Source organism: Gopherus flavomarginatus, chromosome 1 (genome assembly GCF_025201925.1).
Source record: "Gopherus flavomarginatus isolate rGopFla2 chromosome 1, rGopFla2.mat.asm, whole genome shotgun sequence".
NCBI lineage: Eukaryota > Metazoa > Chordata > Testudines > Testudinidae > Gopherus > Gopherus flavomarginatus.
In genome coordinates this window covers 256,387,087-256,413,584 of record NC_066617.1, presented here as the reverse complement: position 1 = coordinate 256,413,584, position 26,498 = coordinate 256,387,087, and the positions used below count along the sequence as shown (strand labels likewise).

The window sequence follows — 26,498 nt, the reverse complement described above, 5'->3', positions numbered from 1 at the left end:
AACCTTAGGAGTTTAATACCAGCCTGGAGTGGCCAGTATTAATTTTTAGAATCAAAGTGTCAGAGTGAGGCATTAGCCTTGACAGTGGTCCTCTGGGCGGGCCCAAGCAGTATTGAACCAAGATCATAACACAAAAAGGGAACACTCTTCCCTGCCTGCTGTCTGGGGTTCTGCTGTGTTATGTGGGCTCTAGGGTGCCAGTCCTTCCCTAAACAGGCAGTTAGCTTGTTGCTTCCCCTAAGGAGAACAGCTTTTCACCCTGCTATAGTTTAGCTCTCCCTCTCTCCATCTCACCAGAAGAGAGGTTTTTAAAGGTCACAGGCAGCCCTTAACTGGACTCAGGTGTCCCTAGTTGATCCGAGTTAACCTTTTTTCAGCTAATGTATTTGTCACAAATACTTATACTTTAGGAAAACAAGATGATGAACTACTACAGTTTTTGAAATGTAATACACATCTCCCAATAGCCACAGAAACATAGTGAGATTTGCAAATATCTTACAATATGCAAACACTCAGAGCTCAAACATCCAATTACAAAGCAAACAACCAAACCTCTCCAGATGTTTCATCATATATAAATATTTGACTAAAATAAGCCAAGCCAAAAGAATGCGCCCGTTTCATGAAGTGGGCTAACAAAAAGGAAAAAAAAGTGAATGCAGTAACTAAGGTTTTTGAATGGCAGCTTTGACATTATCCCAGTCAATCCACTTTTAAGTTCCACTTTAATATGGCTATATCTTGTAATAGAAAATAAAAAAAAACAATTGTATATTTACAAGTATAGGGAGTTTAAGTCGGAGTTCAATCACGTTTTCAGGAATGTTTTCATAGCTCTACATACTCTCTGGAATATTTAAAAGTAGCACAGGAACTCATCATAAATATATTCACTTGACAGATTACTCCAGCTCCCATGAGGTCTATTACAAACCCCGTTACAATATCCTTTGCTACAATACTGTCTACAATGTCTCTGAAGTTTAGCATTTCACAAGAGCAAGAGACAGCACAAATGTATTTTCATAGAATGTAGTAACCCACCACCCAGTTTTTCCATATGTGGTTTAACTTGCACTGTGACCTTACCATCAGTAATGCACCATACACAATGCCACAAAAATAAACAATATGCTAATATGAACAGCATTTGACTCCTCAATGTAATGTAAAAATGTGAAGCCACTGAATGAAGATACATAAACTAACATGTATTTAAACACACATTTATCTGTTTCTGTGCCCCTTCTAATTATTAGCCATTTATGATGATGACAAATGAGGCTCTCCTTCCCTTGGATCCTGCAACTAAGTCATAAGGCTGAATTTGTTAAAATTAGTTCTACGACAAGAGTGATGAAATCCACACAGGAGTAACTTCCCTGCAAGACCAGGCAGGAGGAGAAACTGGAATGGGATGGAGAAAGATCGAATTCAAACATATATTTAAAAAAGCAAGCACAATATACAAACAAATCTCTAGACTTACAAAAATGCTTTGTGTGTAGGTATTCTTATTGCAAATTCACCACAGCACAAAAGCACACTTTTGTGTACAAGTCTGCTCTTGTTGTAACCTGCGTCTTTTCAGATGTCCCACCAGAAACGACATGCTTATTCCACATATTTCCTCTACAAAAAAAATTAAGAAACATATAGCTTTAATCTGTCAGGTTTCATGCCTTGCATGCATGCAGCTATTTATAAAATGTTCTCCTGCAACATGATATTTACCACAATTATAGTATTTTGTAAGCAGTGGCTGCTTTGCTCAATCAGTTCTGAACCTGCAAAAAGGCAACTCTTTCCTTACAGTATGCATAATAATCAGTCCATCTCACTCAGCTCACCGGTGCCCTGTCTATTAGCTTATCACAGCAATCCCCACACCCACGATGCCTTGAAACGCACACACATATGGCAGCTGAATTCCACTACAGCTTCACCCCCAGCAACAACAATACCTCCATTCTCCCATCTGCTATTACTATCTGTCAATTAACAATACTGTTCCATTTTGCACTGGGGATGTAAAGTGTTAACCAGTTAACCAATAAGCATCAGTCTTATCGGAATATATTCAGTTAACATTTTAATGCCTAATGTGCACCTTAAAAACACCACAGCTATAATATTTCATAGAGTATGTGGAACTAGGTTCCATATTGTTAGGAATCGGGACCATTGCTATGGAACTGATGTCACAGGCATGGGAACTAGCGGTGCAAGGGGTGCTGCAACACCCCATGTTTTACACAGGGCTGGCAGCCGGGACCCCAGGTGCAGGGCCGGCAGCTGGGACCTGGTAAAATGTGGGGGTGCTGCAGCACCCCCTGCACCCACAGTTCCCATGCCTATGTTGTAAACTTGTTAACCGTTAAATGTTTAACCGATACAATTTTAATAGTTTAAATGGTTACTTTTTTAAAACGCTATTTACATCCCTATTTTGCACCACTGTTTTTCTGTCTACCAGTGTCCCCCTGCTTGATTATCTGACAATCTGCACCATTGCCCCACACCATTACCCAGTTTCTTTCCTGCTGCTTGCAGCATTTGCTTCCTGAATCTGTCCTCAAGCTTCCACAAAAGCTATTTCCCCTTCCACATGTTCCTCACCACACTTTTCCTCGGGTGAACTAAAGCACTCTCTGTCCTCTTATCACACTGGCACTGAAGCTTTGTTCGCTCTCATTCTCACAAACCTTCTGTGATAGACTGACAATAGCCTGCAATACACCTGAAAAACTTTATGGAATTAAGAGACACTTTACTGAATTAACAAAAAAGAGGAGTCCTTGTGGCACCTTAGAGACTAACTAATTTATTTGGGCACAAGCTTTCGTGGGCTAAAACCCACTTCATCAGATGCATGAAGTGAAAAATACAGAAAGCAGTATAAATATTACAGCACATTGAAAAGATGGGAGTTGCCTTACCAAGTTGGGGCCAATGCTAATGAGGCCAATTCAATTAAGGTGGAAGTAGCCTATTCTCAACAGTTGACAAGAAGGGGTGAATATCAAGAGAGGGAAAATTACTTTTATAGTGCTAGAAGCCAATGCAACCAAGGTGGACCCCAGCCATTTCCAACACTTGACAAGACGGTGTGAGTATCAGCAAGTTAAACTTCCTGACTTAGGTTTTGGATGCTTGTTCTAAGCTGAAGCTGTGAGGAATTTGAAACCACGAAGAAACCCTTTGGGTGGGATTTTGAAGGACTGCTCCTGCCAGAGCCTGCATTAGGGATGAGACGATGACTACTAAGCTTATTAGCATGTGAGTAGGTTCTTACACTATTTTTAGTATGTTTTCTCTGTAATGCTTTTATCTTAAGAATAAACCAGGTTTGCATAGGAACTGCAGTATGGTACCTTGTGACTGTGGGCAATTATTATTAGTCTGTGAAAAGAAAGTAAGCAGGCCTGCTCAGGCAGAGTCTCTTGCTTGGATCTCACAGTATAGTCAGGGGACTGTGCAGCCTGGAAAGACCCCAGTCAGAAGGGAATGAGACGTGGGTCTCCACTCAAGAGAGGTGACAGCCCAGGAAGCTGAAGCCTAGAGTGGGTGCCCTGGCTGGACCACAGAGGGAGAATACAGGTACAGTTGTCCTGAACTGTGACACCTTCATCTCCACCATTTCCTCTACAACAAATTTCTTCCTGCCTCTGGCAAAAAGTATTCCAACTCAGGTCTTCACCTCTGCACACTTCATTCCGTCTTCACTCCCAGCTCATGGGCTCCACTCAATACTACTAACTGTGACAGTTACTGGGTGAACTGTACCCTGATCCCTCCTGGTTTCTTCAAGTGCACCCCGCTCAGGTCTCAGACCTCAAGCTGTCATCTGCCTCCTGGTAGAATCAGGTGATTCTCTCACCCTCAGACAAGGCCTTGGACTGCAGTCCCCAGTGTATCAACCATGACATCCTCAGCAGGACTGAGTTATCTTCAGTGCCTGCAGTTCTGTTCTCTCGAGGAGCAAGGACAGCAGTATTCAGTAGCCACACGGCCTTCTTAAAGCAAAGTATAATTAATTCAGAACAGGATTTCAGAGAAAACAGACCTTATAAAGACAGCAGTCCATACATATGCCATCCTCCACAGAGCCCCTCTCTCTCTGTCAGCCAGTCCTTCTGACAGCCCAGGACAACTCACTTCCCTTCCTCTCCTGAGATGGGTTAACTGTTTAGTGTTCTTTTGACCTCTTCCTTCCCAGCACTGGCTGAACAGCTGTGTCACTATGACCTGGGCCTGGAAGTATGCCATTGTCTTGTAACTCCCCCCCACCTCGCAATGTTTGCTGAGAATTGCTTATCTAGAACTATTGTGTTTTTTCTCTCCTTTGCGCTCCTCTCTCTCTCCCGCCCCAAACATCTTATTAAGCTAGAGCAATCACATGCATACAGGGAAGACTTACAGCCCAACATACAATAACTTCTCCCTGGCCAGGTCACATGTAGTGTTCATAAAATTATTACATCTCCTCAAAGTTCTCAGATTATTACACAGCAACTCTCCATTCATTGCACCAACCATGAACACCAACCTCAGTGCCCCAGGGCATTCCCTCACTGCTCCAGGAAGCAGCCTCTGGGGCCTTTGCTACACTGGCGCTTTACAGCACTGCAACTTTCTTGCTCAGGGGTGTGAAAAAAAAACACCCCCCTGAGCGCTGCAAGATATGGCGCTGTAAAGCGCCAGTGTAAACAGTGCCGCAGAGCTGGAAGCGCGGCTCCCAGCGCTACAAGCTAAACCCCATCAGGATGTGGAGTACGTGCAGCACTGGGAGAGCTCTCTCCCAGCGCTGGCGCTGCGACCACACTCGCATGCGGCAGCGCTTTGAAGTTTCAAGTGTAGCCATACCCTGGAACTCCTGGAATTGGGGAGGTGGCTCGCGGGGGGGGGGGGGGGGGGGGAAGAGGGGAGAGACACAGCCCATCCATCATTCAGGCTTGTGTGCACAGTACTTAAAAAACTTACAGTTCTAACATGAAAAAAAAAGCTAAAATGACCCTTTAAATCCATCAGTTAAATAAAACGCAAGCTGCCCACTGTACCAGATCTACTTAGGACCCACCTCCCTACCTAGTTTTTTTTTTTTTTAATCAGACAGTCAGTGTTTATTTAAGAGATATCAGTCAACGATGAAAAGTAGGAATTCCATGGACAAATTTCAGCCAGCACCCAAATTCAAAGATTTCCTATTAAAAATTAATAAAGAGAAACCAAACATTCGACACTGAAAATTCAGAGAACACAAAAGCTAACATTTTACCAGAAACAAAAAGGAACTTATGCCACAATTTAAGCCCATTTTAGAACACAGTCCTAAAGATGGAGCTATTATCAGGCACTTCTATAATGCTCAAATACACACCATTTCAACATGTATTAATGACACACCAAATTTCTGTTCTGAGACTACATAAAGGATGGTCACTTTGGGCTAGTCTACACTGGCAATGCTAAAGTATTGTCGCAGCAGCACTTTAACATGCTTGCCTGGTCACGGCACAGCGCTCTAAAAAAAACCCCCACCTCCATGCGGGGCATGGCTCCCAGCACTGGTGCACTGTCTACACTGGCGCTTTACAGCACTGAAACTTGATGCACTCAGGGGGGTGTTTTTTCACCCCCTGAGAGAGAAAGTTGCAGAGCTGTAAATTGCCAGTGTAGACAAGGCTTTTGTTTCAAAACATTCTGTCATTGCACAGGCTATCATCATTTGTCTGGTATCATTTGTCTCCCAGTGTTCTCCAGCCGATGAAAAAAATGAATTAACTGTGGTGAGTAACAGGCTTCAGAGTTAACTAAGACCAGCTGGACAATCTCTTCATGGAGAGTCTTTTACAGCCAATTAAAAATTGCACAGTCTTTTCAAGATGTTTCAAACCTTTGGCTAGCAGTGGAGCTGAACTGGAGGATTATTTTTCTGATTATATTCAGAAAACACATTAATGGCAATGTGAGTTATGCACATGTATTGAGGGCAGAATACATCCATGAAGGAACTCCAAATGAGAAATGGTATTGCCAACTCTTGTGGTTTTGCCATGATAAGTGTTACAACATTTGCTGTTTTTCCTGCCCAACTGCTGGAATAAATGGATTGCATGAGAATCTCAGCTTTCAGTTTAAAAAGAAAGTTACTAGCCTACGTGGCTGTGAAAAAAAGACATGAAAACTTGACGCAAATACACTGTAAATGCTCCAAAACAAGGAGGCAAATAAAAAGACTCCAAAGTGTATTTTAAAAACTAATCCTGTTATTTTTAAACCAAACTCATAATTGCTTTTGTATCGGCAATACTGGAAAGCAACTCCCTATATCTCCCAGGTTTTCAGTGTTATTGCCGGACAGCAAAAATATCTGATTTTAAAATGGCAGAAACTTCTAAAACAAAGTGAAGTTAGTAGTTTACCTTCCTGCACTCTGAAGTCTAGGAACATGAGAAATGCTACACCAGATCAGATCAATGATAAATCGAATAGTCTGGTGCCTGGGTCACTGAAAGAGCTTCAGAGAAAACAAGAAACTCCATAAATAGACAGTGATAATAATATCTCCATAGTAAAAGTTGCTGCTTAATCCCAGGCTTGTTTTATGCCTTGAATTTTAAAGGTTATATGCCATATACATAGTGTCAGTTGTCTGGATTCTTCATTCTCTAGATTTTGTATGTAATATACTACTGCTCTTAACAAAACATAACAGATCAGAGCCTTCTTTTGATTTGGCCTTTCATCAGAACTTGTCATGGTGGACAGGCCCTAAAGATGAACCACTTCCTCCACTAAGAAAAGCCCTGTTTTTAACTTTGACAATATTAACAATATTTAACATATCCTGGTATGGAAAAAGAATAATACAGGCTGCATTACAGTGGGTGGGGTGTCCAAAAATGATAATTTGGAACAGAACAAAAATGCAGAGGAATCAGAATTTCCAGAATGACACACACAGCATGAAACCACAACAGAAAACACTAAAGCTTGCCTTAAGTGCTTTGCCATAAATATCTTTCTACAACTTGAAAAAAAAAAAATGTGTTAACCATGCAAGCTATGCAGAGTACAGTGTGTGTCTTTAAATGATTATCTGCACTAAGCATTTGGAGCCAGTTCTGAGAAAAAAGCATCTGTGGGTTACAATATGATTTCATTCTAGTACTATATACAGCTTCTGATTTACGGAGGCCCTAACCACTGCATTCACAATAGTCACTAATGCTATAAGAGCCAAGACGTCTGCAGCTTTATCATCCACTCTAATATACAGAAGAAAAGTTAAAAAGACAGTGAGTCTAGGCTGATTTTTCAAACTTACTAAAATGTTCTGGATGTAGATCCATTTTCTTTGCTCAATACTTTACTTGTATGTTTGCCTGTAAATATCACTATGAGAAACTTTTTTGAACTGGGCACTATAAGCACAAGGTAAATTGACTGAAAAATCATATTTTCATTAAGCAGTTGTGAAATGCCAGCTTGCAATTTACTGCAATAGTCCCAGCAGAAACTCCTACTCTGCCAATAACAGTACACCAGGATGACTATTTTTAATTTTACATAAGCATAAGAAAACCTGTGTCAAAAATCTGAACAAAATCAGTTACCTAGTTCTTTCTACAGACACACGACTTAGCTCTCCCCCTGAAGTGCAGGCATAAAATTCAAGGTTCTTTTGATCCAGATTATAATACATTAAAAAAAACCAAAAACACTACTGTACTTTGATTTGTGACCACCACAAGCAAGAAATGTCCACTATTAACCTAGAATGAAAATCACTACAGTATTGTCGAAGTTACCAAGCAAACAGCACCTCTGACCCCTCCTTGAGCAGTCAATGGTCTCTTGGCATAGAATACTGTGAGTCTTCCACTCTCAAAGTGAGCCCCGGGTTGCAGTCCCCTGTGTATCAACCGCAATTTACTTTAGCAAGTCTGACTTATGTCCATATCCTGCAATTCTGTTCCCTCCAGGATAATGTCAGTGGTAATCAGCGACTAAACAGCTTCCTTAAAGCACAGTATCATTTATTTAAAACATTTCAGAGAAAATAGATCTTAAAAGCAATAAAACACCTGGTAAGCAGGCATGCATGTAGGTTGTCTAACCATCTTCCACATGGAGACGCTGGAAGGACTAATTCCCTATATACTCTTTGTTGGAGCCTCACTGCCAGCCTGTCAGAGTTCAGTGACACTCTCTTGGCAACTTATGGAAACTCCCTCCCCACACACACACTTTCCCAAGGAATAAATACACTTTTAACTGTGTATAACCCTCTGATCTAGCAACTTCCCACTCTAGCAAAACAGTTTACAACAGGAGACAGGGTCTTTGAAGCCTGCTCCATTGTTTTTCAAGCATATACACCTCTACCTCAATATAACGCTGTCCTCAGGAGCCAAAAACCTTACCATGTTATAGGTGAAACCGCGTTACATCAAACTTGCTTTGATCCACTGAAGTGCACAGCCCTGGCCCCCCGGAGCATGTTATATCTAAATTTGTGTTATATCGGGTCACGTTATATCGAGGTAAAGGTGTACCTACACTATTTTTCGGGGAAGTCACTGTGCCACTTCCCTGTTTGTTCTTCTCACTGCCCCCTATCAAATTCTGATAACCCTCCACAGACAGCAGCTTTTCTTTACTGACCAGGTCACTTACAGTAGTCACATCATTATTACATATCATTTTCATAGATTGGTATGTGGCAGCTCCACAACTCTCACACAGTTACTGATGCCAGAAAGACATCCTCTCAAAATAGTACTGTAGCAGATAATGGTTTCTTCTTTTCAATATTCTACTTTTAAGGGCAGAAAGCCATAAACAAGGGGACTGGACAATTCAGGTGATCAGTCACTTCTGGGTTACTGGTTCATAGTCAAAACATGTTAGTAGTGACTATGGCTATGTCTTCACTAGCAACATTAAAGTGCCACCACATAGCTGCGTAGTCGCGGCATCAGCACTGGGAGAGAGTTCTCCCAGCACTGTAAAAAAAACTACCTCCATGAGGGGAATAGCTCCCACCACTGGTACACTGTCTACGCTGCCACTTTACAGCGCTAAACTTGCAGAGCTCTGGGGGGGGGGGGCGGTTTAAGGTGTTTTCCACACCCCTGAGTGAGACAGTTGAAGCACCGTAAAGTGGCAGTGCAGACAAGGCCTAAGTGCCAGATTCAAACTCTCTCCTTCAGTCACAGGAGGGATTCACTCCAAGGAAGGGCAGGCCTGGCAATTTCTACCAGTGAAGAACTGCTAGAGTTGAAGTCAGTGCCCCACAGGAGCCCTGCTAGGAGAAGCTGCCATGGGGATGTACTAGATCAGCACATCCCCCGGCCACACCACCTTTTTGCCCAACACCATTCACTTCTTGTACGGCACCAGCTACCCATATATTCCAGAGGGACACAATTGGTTTGTTTTGCACTACAGAAACTTCCTCCCAGATGACTTATGAGCTGCCAAGAATTGCGGACTTCTATAGGAGCTTTTTATCTAGTTCATTTCAGCAAGTTTCTTCAAGTGCGGACTCCAAGCTGAGTTTGCCTCAAAACTCATTACTGCTCTCTGGGTGTTTGGCAACCTAGTTGATTGTCTCAGTTCATCTCCCAATTAACGTTGTCAGAGCAGCATTTAGCGGCTGTCTCAGCAGAAAAGATGCCAAGGACTTAGCTGTTCTATGACCTGAAGAGGCAGTCCTTCCACATCAGAGCTAAGGCACATTAGCAGGACACAGCAGTGTGCATTGCTGCTGCCTGCACTGGTATCTATTTTGTGGACAAAGAGAGAACCTCCGTTTCAAGTACTGTCAGTCTGGCATATTTCAGAAACAATAACTGGCTAGAATGCTCTTGTACCCCATTAAATTAAAATGTTATTTTTGTCTGTCATAAATAAAATTAACACTAGTGAAGTCAAACAACTGAGCCAAATTACGTCTGTTTTCTTAGAGACAAGGTTGGGTAATCAATAGCTGAGGACCAAGTAGTGGGATTGGGAGAAGGAAAAAAAAAAAAAAAAAAGACAGGATAGCATTTAGTTGGTTGATAGTTTGCAAGTTAGTTGTTTTAAACATTTCCAGCATCCATTAAATTGCCGGCATTCAAGGTCTCCAACAAACTGGGGACTACATACTGTATTTGTTAATTTTCTCTGCCACAGAAAGATTGTGACATATCAGCATAAGACTTACAAAATTCTTTAATTTGGAACATATGCTTCCAAGAAACATTTACAGTGGGTGAAGCTTTAAAATGCTGTGTAATTAGTGAAACAGTTTATTATTCTTTATTAGTTTTTCATATCCCTCCGCATTAACTCTTACCCAATGCATGATTCTACACTAATTACAAAATCTACACAGAAAATCATAGTCCCATAATATGAACTTCCACCTGGGATTGTTTAATTATTGTCTTGTCTCATTAAAATTATAAGATCCTTGGGGCAGAGATAAATGTCTTCTGTTACATACCACATTGACAGTCATGATCCTGTTTCTTGTGTGAATTAAGTCATAAAGGAGGGTTGAGCATTTGAATGGTCCAAAAATCATTGGTCAACTGACTGGTCAAATAGTATCAAATAAAATGTTAAAAATGGTCAAATATTTTAAAGCACTAATTTATTAGAACAACAACAGTAACAAAAAAAAGTAAGAATCTGTGGGCTCTGAAAGGCTTAGATAGATATTTGTACCTAATTATAAAGAACAAGTTAAATAACTGAGTTATTTTAACTCAGAAAACTGCAAAGCACGAAGATAGAAAGACCATAATGCAATAAAAAAAGTTGGCCATCGCCTAACAGAGCATTCTTGCTAAAATATATGACAATGTCTAATGTCAAATAATAGGCGGTCAATTGACCAGTTTGCCAAGCCTAGTTATAACATTAAATCCCTTATATCAGAGGCAAGGAACATCTATGCTGTTACACTAGTTATTTTAGGTCCTCACAACAATTCTAGATACCACAGTACAAATAAGCTGCATGGTGAAAGAAAAAGTCTATTTAAAAATTAAATGCTCAAGCAAAGGGAGAAGGAATTAAAATGACAAAGCACACTTTTTTTTGGTAGAATGGTCTATAAGTTCACCTCAGTATGGACACCCCGCTCACCATACAAAGGTATTTAAACAGATGTAAAATGTGATGTGTTAACTGCAGGGCTCAAATGATAAACAGCTCTTCTATGTTCGCCTTTCACACATTTACTAGTTTTATTTTAGTAAGAAGTAACTATGATCTCTCAATTTCTGCTCTGAGCATCATTGCATGTGTCTGTTGTCACAGGCAGTTTGTCACAATTGTGAAGATGTACACAAAGGATAGAAACACTTCTGAATCACTCAAATGTTTACATAAAACGTTATTCTGCTTACACCAACTGTTTAGACTGGGTTAGCATTTAAATACATGAAAGAGCTTGAGGAAAATACACAATGCCTTAAAAAAAACACCAAAACCAAAATCCCTGTACTAAGAGCTTTAATTGTAAATAAAATGAAACATACATCCTTACTATCCCTTCCTCCAGATGAGCAGAATGGACAAGACCGTCATGCATCTGGGTCAGAGTGTGCAAAAGCACCAATGCTACCTTCTTGGCTTCATTCTGTCCTTTCAAGCCAGCTGGAGGTGTTATGCTGGATTTAGTCATTAGTGAATTGGAGGAGACCAGCCTTGGGGAAAAGCCACCTTAGTGCATTTACTCACCTTTACTCTCCCTCCCAACCACCCAATATTCCCATGCAGTCTAAATTTCCCCACCATCACTAATCTAAACTAGCCTGATGGTGATTTCCAGGAGCAGCTGCTCTAGGAGAGTCCCAGGCAAGATTAATTTTGCAGAAGTCAAGCTGTTCAGGAGTGTGAGGCTGGGAGCTAGACCTCTGGATGTCAAGGGCCAAACCCTCTGCTTCTTCCATAGGGAACGGCTTGTTTCACTGCAGTGTTAACTCAAGGTACAATTTGAGTGTTATGCCTAACTCAGCTCCTGTCTACACACAAAAATGTATATAGCTTGAATTCAGTTGTCCTTTAAACTTGAGATAACTGGCCTGTCAGGAGCATTGGTACTGCCAATGCTTGAGCTAGTAATGTAGTAGGGGTGCAGCTACAGACTAGAAACTTGAGTTAGCATAACTCATCAGCTACTAATCCAGTCCCTCTGTGCAGCTTCAGCGCTGCTTCGCAGGATAGCTGCTCTCATTTGAGGTACGCTAACTCAAACAGAGTAAGGCTATGTGCACCCTATGGACTTCTGCTGGCACAGCTATGTCTGTCAGGGGAGTGTAGATCCCTGACCAACATAGCTGGGCTGGCCCAAGTCCCTAATGCAGATGCAGTGCTTTCACTACTAGTGCGGAGTGGCTTTAGTTTAGTATATATGGGTACAAAACACAACTTTGCTGATATTGCTGCATCCAACATGCTTTACCATATAATATGCCAGTATTTCTACGCTGGTGAAGCATTCCTGGGGCAGACATAGGAGTTTCAATGGAGACAAGTCCTTGGTGTATGATTGGGGGGAGGGGGAGAGAATGGGGGCTACCACACCCACTGCCCCAACACAAAAAATCCTAGAAAACTCTACAAGTACAAGCTAGAAGCCAATTCCTGCTAGCCCCTGGTGAGGAGCGGATCACTGTGAAAGCATGAATGAGAACTGCAGGTGCTGTTACTTCAGAGGGGAAGCTTGGGCGGGACTACTGACAAAAAAGTACCCCACGCCTGGGTGTGGCTGTGAGAGCCCGCAGGTCTTGCAAGCCGCAGATCACACCCTGCAGCAGGAGAAACACCCGGAGCCGGTCACACGCTGCATCTGAGGATCTGAGTCACGCCCCGCCCCCGCCTAAAATCTTCTAACCGGGCCCAGCTGCACAGGGGTGCAGAAGCAGCCCCCGGTGTTGAACAGCCGGCGCTTTGTCACTCCCACTTTACTAACAAGCCCCCAGAAGCAGCCCCCGGGGGGGTGACCCCACTGGTCTGCCTAATAATCAGGGTCTCCGCAGTCCGCCCAGAACCAGTTACTTCCTCCCCTGCCCCATTCCGCCGGGGTGCGTGGCCGCTGCCCGCATGACCCAGCTGGGGGATCGCCGCCCTCCTCCCAACGACCCCCACAAACGCGCACACCCCCCAGCCGGGCCGCTGCCGGCCGCGGAGCGGTGAAGCGCATCCCCAGGACTTGGGCTGCCACTGCAGCGCCTCCCGGGGATCCGGGGTCTCTGCCCCCTGCCGCACCCAGGGAGGTTGCGGGGAAGTTTAGGGCTGGCTCCCGCTCAGCGCTCGCACCGCACACGCGAGCCCCGGGAGGCCGGGGACCGAGCGCCGCTCTGCAAGGAGGGGGAGCTGCAGAGCCCCCGCCGCAGCCCGGCCCGGGAGGGATGAATGGGGCCGGGTGGGCGGGCGCTGCTGACGGCCTCCTACCTGTTGGTCATTCCCGCCGCGACCCCCAACATCCCGGCGGCCGGGAGCCGCCTCCCGCCACACAACTTCGCCGCTCCGGGCAAGTGCCGCGCCGCAGCGAGGAGTCGCCGCCGCGGGAGAAGCAGGAAGGCGGAGCGGGGCTCGGACAGGCAGCAATGGCGCTTCCCGGCCCGCCGCCTGCAGCGCTGCTGCTCCACCGCCAGGGAGGGGAGCGCAGCCGGCCCCCGCCCCCGCCCGGCCACGCTGAGCCGCTGGCGGGCTTGCTGCTGTCCCCTGGGTACATTATTACACACGCGGCGCCGGCTCCCTGGCCCCGGAGTCCCTGCCACCTCCCCCGGCCGAGGGGCGCGCGCACTGCGGGGCTGGCCCCAGGGCTTGAGGCGCGCTAGCTACTTGCACTGGGCTGGCGGCAGCTCGCAGCGGCCCATTGGGCTAGGGGCTATGCGAAGGCCTCACTTTGGCTGGCCTGGCCTCTCTTCGGGGGCTGGGGCAAAGCAGCACTTGCCGCGCTCCTTCCTCCCCTGCTCCCGGCCATGCTCAGCCCGCCCGCGGGAGCCTTCTGCGTTTAAAGACAGACTTGACTGACACGCGTCTGAGGCTGAGCTGGCAGCGCCGCACTCAAGCGGAGTTTTGTCACTGCTGTAAATGGCAGTAGGAGCAGCCAGCTTAGCCTGTTGTGGGGCTGGTCTTTGCTTAAACTTTTCCAAACTTTTAAATGGTCTGTGCAAGGGGCAGAACAGAAAAAAGAATGAGACTGGAAGAAGACAGGAGAAAGCCATCATGTTCCCTACTTTGGCATATGACGTAATTTCCACTGAAATCATCTCCTGAGGGCTGTTTTTAACAGCCACACTAGTCTGCTATTCAGTTAATAAATGTTCTCACTGAATTGAAAAGCATAGTTGAGTAAAGGTTCAATGCTTGCAGTTTATTTTCCTGACTCATGAGTGTTTTTCCAAGAGACAGTGATGGCCTGCAGCTTCCACAGGATGTTAAGTACAGAGGCTGCCTTTGCCCCAAATGCAGTCAAAAATTATTAGACCCTTTCCCCTCATTTAGAAGGGCTACGGGTTTTGTTCTACTCAAAGAAACAAATTCCCTATCAAGTTTTCAAGACCCACATCTGGAATGCCCATATGAATTCTTTCAAAGGAAATATAGTGACGCACAGTCATGTAATTAGATTATTCACATATTTTATGTGTCTGTAAAGAAACATAACCAGAGGAAAGCCAAAAAGAGTCCAATGAAGTAGACATTAGACCAGCTGTTCTCAATTCATGGGCCAACTGTGTGCTAAAGGCCATCGGATTGCATGGGGTCCGTGTTCCCAGCTGCCTGGTAGCCTGACAGGGTTGGGGTCACCAACCGCCCCATACGGTGGGGGTCTGGGGCTGCCGCACAGCCCTTCAGAGTCCAGGTTCCCAGCTGCCTGGATGCCCAGTATGGCAGGGTTGGGGTTGCTAGCTGACCGCCAGGAGTCCAGGGCAGCTGCCCAGTGCCACAGACTCTGGGATCCCTGCTGCCTAGCCCCCCACCCAGGGCTCTGCTCCTGGCCCCACTCTGTGGAGGGGTATGTGAGAGGGAGGTGCTAGGCATAGGGGTCTGTGGGGAGGCTTGCGGGGGAAGGGAGAGGGGGCACTGCGTGCAGCCCAGGTAATACATTGGGGACTGCATATGCAGCCCACAATGATAAATAGGTTGAGAACCACTATGTTAGACAATGCCCAGGACTGAACAGAACTATTTTCTCAGAACTGTACACTGAAATCAAAACATTTCATTCTAATTCGTCTTCCAGTATATGTTCTATACTGAACTTATGCAGCTTTGAAACTAAGTAACTTCACTGGCAGATCTATTCTCTTTCTCCCAAGTAAGAGTGACTCAACACTTGGTTATTCGTTAGGTGATTATCTCAACACTTTCTACTCTACCAGTGCCAAATTTCATTTTAACAGCCCTATTTTCAAATCCAGCTGTACTATTTACCAGTCCTCTTGTCATCAAAAGAGCCAACAATATGAGCAAAATGAAGAAGAAAAAACACTAGGACATCAAGATGCAGAAAAAATATGGGCAAAGTATAAGGTCTTATTATTGACACAGTCAGTATCCTGGTCAATAATTCAACAGCAAAACAAAGCCTCTCTAATATTTCTTTAAAGCAGCATGGCTTTTTAAAGAGAAGGTTGGGCTTTTCTTGCAATACATGTTGGAAAGTATTCAGAATGAATAAAGAATCTGTGGCTATAGTTTTTTCCAATATGCTTAATTCTTCACAAGAGGGAAAGATAGTAACCATGAGATGAGAGGTAAAATTCTGTCATTGATTAAAATCTGGTTCAGTGATAGGAAGCAAAGGTAGGAATGCATAGCCAATAATCAATACAGACAAAGGCCAGATCAAACTACTGCACAGGCTGCATAGGTAGTCACCCTGTCCAGTTGGCAGCTGGTATCATGCGGAGTGCCCCAAGGGTTGGTCCTGGTGCCAATTTTGTTCAATATCTTCATTAATGATCTAAAGGATGGCGTGGACTGCACCTTCAGCAAGTTTGCAGATGACCCTAAACTGGGGAGAGTGGTAGATATGCTGGAGAGCAGGCAGGGCTGGCTCCAGGCACTAGCAAAGGAAGCAGGTGCTTGGGGTGGCTAATGGAAAGGAGCGGCACATCCGGGTCTTCAACGGCAATTCAGGGGCGGGTCCCTCAGTCCCTCTCTTTCACTTTGAGCTGCCGACGAAATGCCGCTGAAGAGGAAGAGAGGGACCGAAGGACGCGCCCTTGAATTGCCACCGAAGAATTAAGTGCCACGATTGAGCTGCCGCTGAAGTGCCGCCGATTGACTATCTTTTTTTTTTCGCTTTGCCGCTTGGGGCAGCAAAAAAGTTGGAGCCAGCCCTGAGGGTAGGTATAGGATACTGAGGGACCAAGACAAATTAGGAGATTGGGCCAAAATAAATCTGATAAGGTTCAACAAGGACAAGTGCAGAGTCCTGCACTTAGGACGGAAGAATCCCATGCACTGTCACAGACTAGGGACCGAATGGGTAGGCAGCAGTTCTGCAGAAAAGGACCTACGGGTTACAGTGGACGAGAAGCTGGATGAGTCAACAGTGTGCCCTTGGTGCCAAGAAGGCTAACGGCATTTTGGGCTGTATAAATAAGGGCATTGTTATCAGATCAAGGGCTTCATCTAGAGTACTGTGTCCAGTTTTGGGCCCCACACTACAGGAAGGATGTGGAAAAATTGGAGAGGGTCCAGCGGAGGGCAACAAAAATGATTAGGGGCTGGAACACATGACTTCTGAGGAGAGGCTGAGGAAACTGGGATTGTTTAGTCTGCAGAAGAGAAGAATGAGGGGGGATTTGATAGCTGCTTTCAACTACCTGAAAGGGGGTTCCAAAGAGGATGGATCTAGACTGTTGTCAGTGATATCAAATGACAGAACAAGGAGTAATGGTCTCAAGTTGCAGTGGGGGAGGTTTAGGTTGGACATTAGGAAAAACTTTTTCAATAGGAGGGTGGTGAAGCACTGGAATGGGTTACCTAGGAAGGTGGTGGAATCTTCTTCCTTAGAGGTTTTTAAGGTCAGGCTTGACAAAGCGCTGTCTGGGATGATTTAGTTGGGGATTGGTCCTGCTTTGAGCAGAGGGTTGGACTAGATGACCTCCTGAGGTCTCTTCCAACCCTGATATTCTATAATTCTATGAAAAACCAGCAATCTATTGATTGTATAGCTGAATTTGGAAAACTGGTCATTTTCCAGTTTGCCAGGGAACAAATACCTGAGAACAATTACTGACAGAGCTGGATAGCAGCATACCCCATAAAACTGTGTTAAGAATGGTGTTCTATATACTTATACATACAAAAGCCACAATATTAAAAAGAATATCAAGGTTGCAAAGTCAAGTATACAAAAAATTGGTAAATGGAAGAATTAAGGTAGCCTTTGCACCTTCAGTTCAGCCCCCTTGTGTGTTTGCATTAATTACATGATCCCCTACTCCCCATCCCTACCCCTCTCCCCCAGATCGTCAAAACCTTTTACACTTTATCTGGAAATCAACTGATATCTGTGATTACTGATGTGCACTGGTTATCATGTGCTTCCTAAAGGAAATAACATTTAATAAGCAGGTAGATGTATTCTGCACTACATGCAGTTTTTGCATGACTTTAGTACAGCCCCATATAAAGCATAATGCACTTATAATCTAATGTTAAAGTGATGAAGGCACTGGTAGTCATGGAGACGACTGTGTCCAACAGGTGTACAAATTTAGCTCAAATATAAAAATGCACTTTTTGCAAACGCTGCTATATGAAAATCTGGAAGTTAATGATTTCCAATACCTGCCCCTCCCTAGGTGGTGGTTAGACCATCTCAGTCAGGGTGATGATTTAATCTCCGTTGTGTTTTTTCTGCTCGCTGGTAGTACGCAATATCAGAGACTCAGCCAATATTCCACTACAATATGTGTATTCTAATGAAGCTATGAAATTCACTGTCTCAGGATATTTTTGAAGAAAATAGTTTAATAAGATACAAAAAATGATTAAATATTTAACCCACGTGGGTGCTATATACATTTACACTTTGATTATATCCTTCTAATGCAGTATCCACTCATTTCTGCCACTATTTACATAATATACTTATATGGCCCCCCTTAGTATTTGAGGTCTCACAATCTTTAACGTACCCATCTTTACAACACCACTGTGATGTAGGGAAGAGCTACTAGCTCCATTTTACAAGTGAGGAAACAGACTAAGTGACTTGCTCAAGATCTGTGAAAAAGCATGAAACAACACAGGGCTCCCAAGTCCTAGGTTAGCACTCTAACCATTTGACAAATTGTTCCTTCTTTCGCTTTTGGCACCTCCATGCTAGATGATGACATAAGATTTAGCTAGGCCTATGCTTTTGGCCTTGTATACAAAGATTTTTCTCTCAAAATCTCCCACTATTGTTGAAGTGCCAGTTCAACCGCTAGGTTAGCAGTGGTGGCAATCATAGTGTAGGCTGGTCACTTGCTCTGCGCAGGCCTAGATGACCAAAAGTGCTGACACCAGTGATAAAACTATTATTGCAGTGCTGGCAGGAGAGTTTCAGCAACAATTGACTGTAGATACAGCTATAAAACCAAGCTGGTGAAAAATACAATTATCTGCCATCTGACTGCTCCCTTGCTATGTCTTTATACCCAAAATTCAAGTTCTTCACAGGACAGAAACTATATCCTGTCTTCCCACATAAAAAAAATCCTACCTCTGGGGACTTGCTCTCTCTCCTCTTCAAGGGTCAGGCCCTTCTTCTGTGCCCCACCTTTCCACACCAACAGCACACCAGGGCATTTCTTCCTGACCAGTACTGGGGGTACTTCCTGCACTGCAGCTTTTGTCAGTCCTCTAAAATGTACCAGAGGATTGCCAGCATCTACCTTCGCTGCACTGCTAGCAGGTGTTGCATGTCTTCCACTCTTTTCCCTTTTGTTTGGAGGGGTACACCAGCCTGGGAAGGTGGATGTTCCTCAGTCAAAGAAGGCATTTATACTTCTAATTTCTCCTTGATTAGAGGAGTGGGGGAGTCTCATGATCCTACTTCTTGTACCACATTGTCATGTGCATGTCTGCCCCTTAGCATACCCTGCTGACACTGCAGGTGCTCTCTACCTCAGTTTCCTTCTCCATAGTGGGTTCCCTCAGCCTTCCCCATACAGGTAGGAGTTGGTGCCTTCCAGCCAAGCCAATAACTAAAACTTAACCCATTCTGGGATAACAAAAGTCCTTTTCTGCAACGGCAGAAAACCAAAAGCACTTCCACCCCATTTTGGGCTCCTCTTTGGCCTTCCTTCCAGCTTCCCTTTACGTCCGTCTAATTTGGGATAGAGGCCTGACCATCCAGGCTGCTCCCCTGAAGTCCTTCCAGACCCTACTTCAGGGCCTTCCACAGGTACACAACTTGCTGCTCCCTGTGATTCTTTCCTCAAACTGAGCTTCTCTGCCTTTTTGTGGGATCCTGGTACTTAACAGGTTGTCATCTGACTCTAATTAGTCCTATCCCTTAGACTGGCAGGCAGCTAATTATGGCACAAGCGGGGGAACTGAACAGTGCCAGCTAACCCCATGGTGCCTGGCCCTTAAGGAGCAGGCCACCCTGTTACAAAAGCCCTGAATAAGTTGGGATCTAGTTATCTGACAATCACATATCCCCTTATACGCTCCACTGTCTTAACTGTCACAATGAAGCTCTTGCTGTCAGTTCGTAGGCCAAAAGGCCCTGGGGGTGCACAGGTCGGTCGGTCTTAGCTGAGGGGTCCAGCCATTGGAAGTTACTTCCTTTGAGAGACTGCCAGTGTTTACAACCTTCAGGGCACACTGTTAGACTGTAGTACAGGCAAGTCTCATCTTACATGCATTTAACATGCGCAAATTCAGCTTTGTGTGGTCGGCAAAAACAAAACAAACAAAAAAAGAGAAAAATAACACTTTAAATACTGTTCCTGTAGTATGGGCAGTTTTCCCCACCATTGCACTCAAAGTAATTTTGACTATACAAATTTTTCACTTTACGCTCTGACAGCGGAACATTACCCCAGCGTAAGATGAGACTCGCCTGTATTTGACTTTTGCTTCTTCTCAGACCTTTGGGGACCTGCAGATGCTATTTGTATTCATGATTTGTTATTGATTTTGAGTGCCTATTAGCACAGCAGTTACATGCTGACTTGCAGATTATATTGCATGGATTATATTAAGATAAAAAGGGTTTATATTTTATACTCTAAGCTGTAAAGTTAAATACGCAGTAGAAGGAAGTACTAGTACTGCAGCATTAGGTACATTTTATTTTTGGATGTGTTAAACAGCATTTTAAAGCTTTCAGCATGGGTAATTTTTGGATACAGGATATCCAACTAAAATTCCTAGTAAAACTTCTAATGAATCAGCAGATAACACATGGGTTGGGCTGTCCATTGTATTATCGATACTGAGTAGAAATAATCTTTCATAATTCATGTGTAGAAACAAATGGATCTATTCAGTTTGACCACTGTTTCTGCTGTACTTTGTTTTTACAAAACCATTTGTAGAGAACAAAGGTTTATCTTCCTCCACAGCTTAAAAATAGGGCTGTTATTTGACAGTATATTGACAGACTTACGTTACTGATCAGTTTGACTTCCTCTTTGGTTCAATGCCAAGTTTCCATCTGATCCTGAGACATGCCTAACATATTGGATTTCAGTTTTCTTGGAAAACAAAAAGGAATAGTGCAGCAAGACCATAAGGGATACAGTTCAGTACATCAGTCTCCAATTCTGAAAAACTGGTATATTAAAACAACAATTTAACATTTACCAACAGAATAGCAGTTCTGTGACTAGGTCAGTAATTGGATGTGTATTTATATTGTTGCCAGCTGTGATAGCAAAAATCTGAAACAGTGAAACAAGCACTTTTAACGTTGGCTTAGTGACTTATAGTCAAAGATGTTAGATTAACTAACATCTTTTTCTTATCTGAGCATGTACTCCACATTTACATACAATACACTCAACTTCGTGAATTCTAATGTGAAAGCTTATTGCGCCAGTGATATTGTTTTGAAAATATAGGGTATGTATTTTAAGTGCCTATTCATTAAGACATATAAAATATAAAAAAAGGTATGTAAAATTTAGTACATACTTACAAATCTTTTTAAAACTACTCTCATTTCTTCCAGCAGAGCACTCATGTACTCCACACATCATAAAATAACCACCTCCTTCAACCATCCCAAATTCCTAACCCTCCCAACAGAATAGATGAGCTTCACAGAGTGCTGTAAGGTCACCAGTCCAGGCTCTGTTGAACCAAACTGGGTTGGGAGTTCCAGTGTAGGATCAACCTCAGAAAGTTGCTAGCTTGAGTAGAACTAGTCAGAAATTTTTCACTTGAATATTTTTCCATTGGAAAATGCTGATTTATCAAAGGAAACATTTTGTGCAAACTTCTTGTTTTGTCAAATCTTCCAATAGAAACCAGACAAGTTACCAAGGAAATCCAAGTGCTCTCAGGGCTTCTAGGCTACCTCTCACAGAGCCAGGAGCTAGCAACCCTGGCTCAAGCTTGGGCAGCTAAGCTCCTGGTTTCTTGGTAGCCTGCCACATGGGCAGCTGGAACACCAGGCAGTTCAGGGAAGCTTGTCAATTTCATTCTGAAAAAAAGTCAAATAGAAAATTTTACAAAATTCTGAAATTGCCTGGTTTTGGTCTGATGCTGATCCCCCTCCTCCCTCCCATTTCAAAATTTCCCTTGGAACAGAAATTCTAAGCTTGTGCACCTACTTATTACAACAGCAGCAGAATAATGGCAAAGAAGCAGTCTGTCAGGTATGCCCACTCCATTCCAAAACATTTAGGGTTAAGGTAAAAAAGCTCTTGCACTCCACCCAGAAGCTGTTACCATTTAAATATACTAGTCTTTGGGAATCTTAATTGCAAAGTTTTTCATATCAGTACATTTTCACCGGAGACATTTTACTAATAAATGTAAATACTTCTTGTCTGACTTGAAATAAATAGAGAACAGTTTAACTAATGGCTGGATTTTAAGATTATCTCCAGTACTAAAGGGTCGGAAAGCTGTAATATCAGAAGACATAATGTATCTTTTTTTCTTCCAATGAATTAAAAACAAGAACTGAAATTTACCTACCAGAATAGAGACCTTCACTGGAGAAGCACTTGGCCAGGGCTCAGGGGGCATCATAACAGTATGGATGGTGGGGGCAAACACTCTTTGCAATGAGGTAGGACAGGACAGTGTTTAACAGTTTTAATTAAGTACCTTACCTTTACTTGGTTTCTAGCCCAGTAGAGACAGAGTATAAATCAATGAAAATATTCGTCAGCTGTGGACATAAGGTCTAACAGGTTCTTAAAAAACAAACAAGACTACTGTTATCATGGGAGGCCTTCAAAGTAAATAGACTACTCTACCTGAGATTTTAGATGCTGAAAATCAAAATGATACTTTTAGATATGTAAATTGCTGGGGGTCTGGACAATGCAAAGGTTAAAGGAGAATGGCAATGAAACTGCATTTTTTTTTATTTGATGGGGGTGAAAGAGAGGACTTTATTTTCTATGAATTTTGTTTTCTAGTACCTAGTCCATTTCAAACTGCAAGGTGAATGTAAACAGCAGAATATCAGAAACCTCCACTTAGAATGGTTGCATTTTTACATACATTCTTGTACACAGGTGTAAATGAGTATGCAAGGTACTAGGCAATGGAGAATCATATTTATTCTAGTCCCTTATGCTACTAAAGTTAGCCCATCCCCTCCCAGTGGAAGGACTTCCCCAACCGGTCCTTGGTTCTGTTCACCCCAGCATGGCCACTGGGATGATCATGGGCTAAGCTTAAGAGCTTCCCCCGGTACTTAGTTGGAACCACCAACTGTTTTTGCGGCTGCCATTCTTCCCGGTGTCCACCAGAAAGAATTTCCTTGTATAAAAGTCCTTGGTCTATAACAAACCGGGATCGATTAGAAGAGCTGAGAGGCGGTGGGGTGCTCCGTGCCGCCGCCCACGCTTTCTGAAGGCTGTCATCTGCTTCCTGCTCAGCCTGGAACTGTTCCCTTGAGGCTGGGGTCACCAGTTCTTCTTCAGACTGTGGACTTGGTCCCTCTGGAAGCGATGTAGGTGATGGGGTTGTTTCCGTAGCTGGTGAACCGCTCTCCGCTGGTGCACCTGAGGGTATTTCAGGCTCTGGCTGAGCCTTTTGGGTATGGCTGTCTTTGGCTTCTGCCAGTTCTGGCTCGCTGGCGCCCTCTGGCGTTGAGTTTGAAGATGGGGTTGCACTTGCTGGTGCTGGTTGCTGTTCCAGTTCCGGGCCTGGGACTGGAGATGCTGTGGCTGTTTCAGTGGTTGGCGTGGAATCTGGGTCCACTACCTCTGTCTGGGTCTCTGGTAACACAGACGGGGCCTCTGTGGACGGCTCAGGAACAGGAATGGGTCTGGAAGCTTGCCTGGTTTGGCTACGTGTAACCATTCCCACTCTCTTGGCCCGCCTCACCTGGTTGGCCAAGTCTTCCCCCAGTAGCATGGGGATAGGATAATTGTCATAGACTGCAAAAGTTCACATTTCTGACCAGCCTTTGTACTGGACAGGCAGTTGAGCTGTAGGCAAGTCTACAGCTTGTGACATGAAGGGGTAAATTGTAACTTTGGCCTTTGGGTTGATGAATTTGGGGTCAACGAAGGATTGGTGGATAGCTGACACTTGTGCCCCCGTGTCTCTTCACGCAGTAACCTTCTTTCCGCCCACTCTCAAATTTTCCCTTCGCTCCAAGGGTATTTGAGAGGCATCTGGGCCTGGGGATCTTTGGTGTGATGGTGGTGTAATGAATTGCACTCGCATGGTGTTCTTGGGACAGTTGGCCTTGATATGTCCCAGTTCATTACACTTAAAGCATCTTCCATCTGATGGGTCACTGGGCCGAGGTGAGTTACTGGAGACTGGTGAGGTGGAAGGGTAGGGTGTCTGTGGCTTTACTTGGGTGGTATGTGGGGTCTTTGGCTGTCCTCGGTTGTAGGGTTTATGGTCTGTGTGCCCCCTGGGGTAATCGTTCCCCTTGACAGTAGCTTTCTTGCTTTCTGCCAGTTCCATCCATTTGGCTTCAATTTCCCCCGCCTCAGCGATATCTTTGGGATTTCCATCTTGTATGTACCGTGTGATGTCTTCAGGAACACCATCCAAGAACTGCTCCATTTGTATGAGGAGGTGCAGTTCTTCCAAAATTTGAACGTTGTTTCCTGTTATCCAGGCCTCATAGTTTTTTGCAATGTAGTAGGCGTGTTTGGGAAATGACACCTCTGGTTTCCACTTTTGGGTTCTGAAGCGTCGACGGGCATGATCTGGGGTTATCCCCATTCTGTATCTGGCCTTGGTTTGAAAAAGTTTATAGTCATTCATTTGCTGCTTAGGCATTTCAGCTGCCACCTCTGCTAAAGGTCCACTGAGCTGTGACCTCAATTCTACCATGTACTGGTCTTCGGGGATGTTGTACCCAAGACAGGCTCTTTCAAAATTTTCCAAGAAGGCCTCGGTGTCATCCCCTGCCTTGTAGGTGGGAAATTTCCTGTGCTGTGGAGCAATAATTGGCGCCGGGTTGTTAGGGTTGGCTGGCACATGCAGCCCAGCTTTCGCCAAGTCCAGTTCATGTTTTCTGTTTTTCCTTCTCTTCATTTTCTTTTTGTTGTTTTTTCATTTCTCGGCGGTGGGCCAACTCTTCTTCTTCTTGTTTCCTTCGGTGGGCGAACTCTTCTTCTTCTAGTTTTCTTTTGTGTGCTGCCTGTTTGATTTGTTCTTCTCTTTCTTTCATCTCCATCTCTTTTTGTTTTATTTCCAGTTCCTGTTTGTGTTTTTCCATCTCCCGCCTGTGTTCAGCTTCTTTGATTTGTTCTTCGGCCTCAATTTTTGCCTTAGAAGTCATGGTTCCTGTTTTCTTGTGTTGGGGTGCCCTCCGGTGTTTATCTTCTGCACTGCAAGCTCTGTTGCCTCCTGAAGTCTGCCTAGCAACAGTGCCTTTAGCTAATCTTCAATGTTAAGTAAACCTGAAAAACCACTTTATTTGCATGCATATAGTGCTGGAACTTGCCTCCTAATGGGAGGGCTATTGCATGACAAAAGACCCTTAACAGTCTGGTAATGGCTTCTTGCTTAACATGAAAGCCACAAACTGCCAGAGAGAGCAGAAAAAAAAATTCTCTCTGGTTCCCTTTTAAAACCAACTGTTTCTCTCTCTGCTAAAAAGCCCTTAGCAGAGAAAAGAAAAATATAATATTCCTACTGGCTTCTGGATTCTGTCTATATCCCACCACTGCTACACCATATCATAACCTTAGTCCCAGATTTGGACCTTAGCGTCCAAAATATGGGGATTAGCATGAAAACCTCCAAGCTTAGTTACCAGCTTGGACCTGGTACCTGCTGCCACCACCCAAAAAATTAGAGTGTTTTGGGGCACTCTGGTCCCCCTGAAAAACCTTCCCTGGGGACCCCAAGACCCAAATCCCTTGAGTCTCAAAACAGAGGGAAATAATCCTTTTTCCCTTCCCCCCTCCAGGTGCTCCTGGAGAGATACACAGACACAAGCTCTGTGAATCCAAACAGAGTGATTCCCCCTCTCTGTTCCCAATCCTGGAAACAAAAAGTACTTTCCTATTCCCCCAGAGGGAATGCAAAATCAGGCTAGCAAATCCAACACACAGATCTCCCCGATTTCTTCCTCCCACCAATTCCCTGGTGAGTACAGACTCAATTTTCCTGAAGTAAAGAAAAACTCCAACAGGTCTTAAAAGAAAGCTTTATATAAAAAGAAAGAAAAATACATACAAATGGTCTCTCTGTATTAAGATGATACAATACAGGGTCAATTGCTTAAAAGAAATATTGAATAAACAGCCTTATTCAAAAAGAATACAAATTAAAGCACTCCAGCACTTATATTTATGCAAATACCAAAGAAAAGAAACCATATAACTTACTATCTGATCTCTTTGTCCTTACACTTAGAAACAGAAGACTAGAAAGTAGAAACTGCTTCTCCAAAGCTCAGAGAAAGCAGGCAGACAGAAAACAAAGACTCAGACACAAAATTCCCTCCACCCAAAGTTGAAAAAATCCGGTTTCCTGATTGGTCCTCTGGTCAGGTGCTTCAGGTGAAAGAGACATTAACCCTTAGCTATAGGTGTTCGGGCCAGGAGTCTGAAAAAATGGCCACATCATCGAGGTAGGCAACTGCAAATTCTCCCAGTCCAGCTAGTAGACCATCTACCAGCCTCTGGAAGGTGGCGGGTGCATTTCGAAGGCCGAAAGGAAGGACATTGAATTCATACACCCCCGCATGGGTGACGAATGCTGACCTCTCCTTGGCAGGTTCATCTAGCGGTACTTGCCAGTACCCCTTGGTTAAGTCTATTGTAGAGATGAACTGGGCACGTCCCAACTTCTCCAATAGCTCATCGGTA

General features: G+C 44.0%; 1 protein-coding gene across 1 annotated transcript in view; it reads right to left on the bottom strand.

Annotated features, from left to right (window-relative positions):
* Positions 1-13,605, bottom strand: part of LIMS1 (LIM zinc finger domain containing 1) — a 141,350-nt gene extending 127,745 nt beyond the window's left edge. Inside the window, exon 1 of the mRNA XM_050922518.1 lies at positions 13,462-13,605. Coding sequence (XP_050778475.1) covers positions 13,462-13,493 — 32 coding nt within the window. The 5' untranslated portion in view covers positions 13,494-13,605. The remainder of the gene's footprint in view (positions 1-13,461) is intronic.
* Between the last annotated feature and the right edge of the window lie 12,893 nt (positions 13,606-26,498).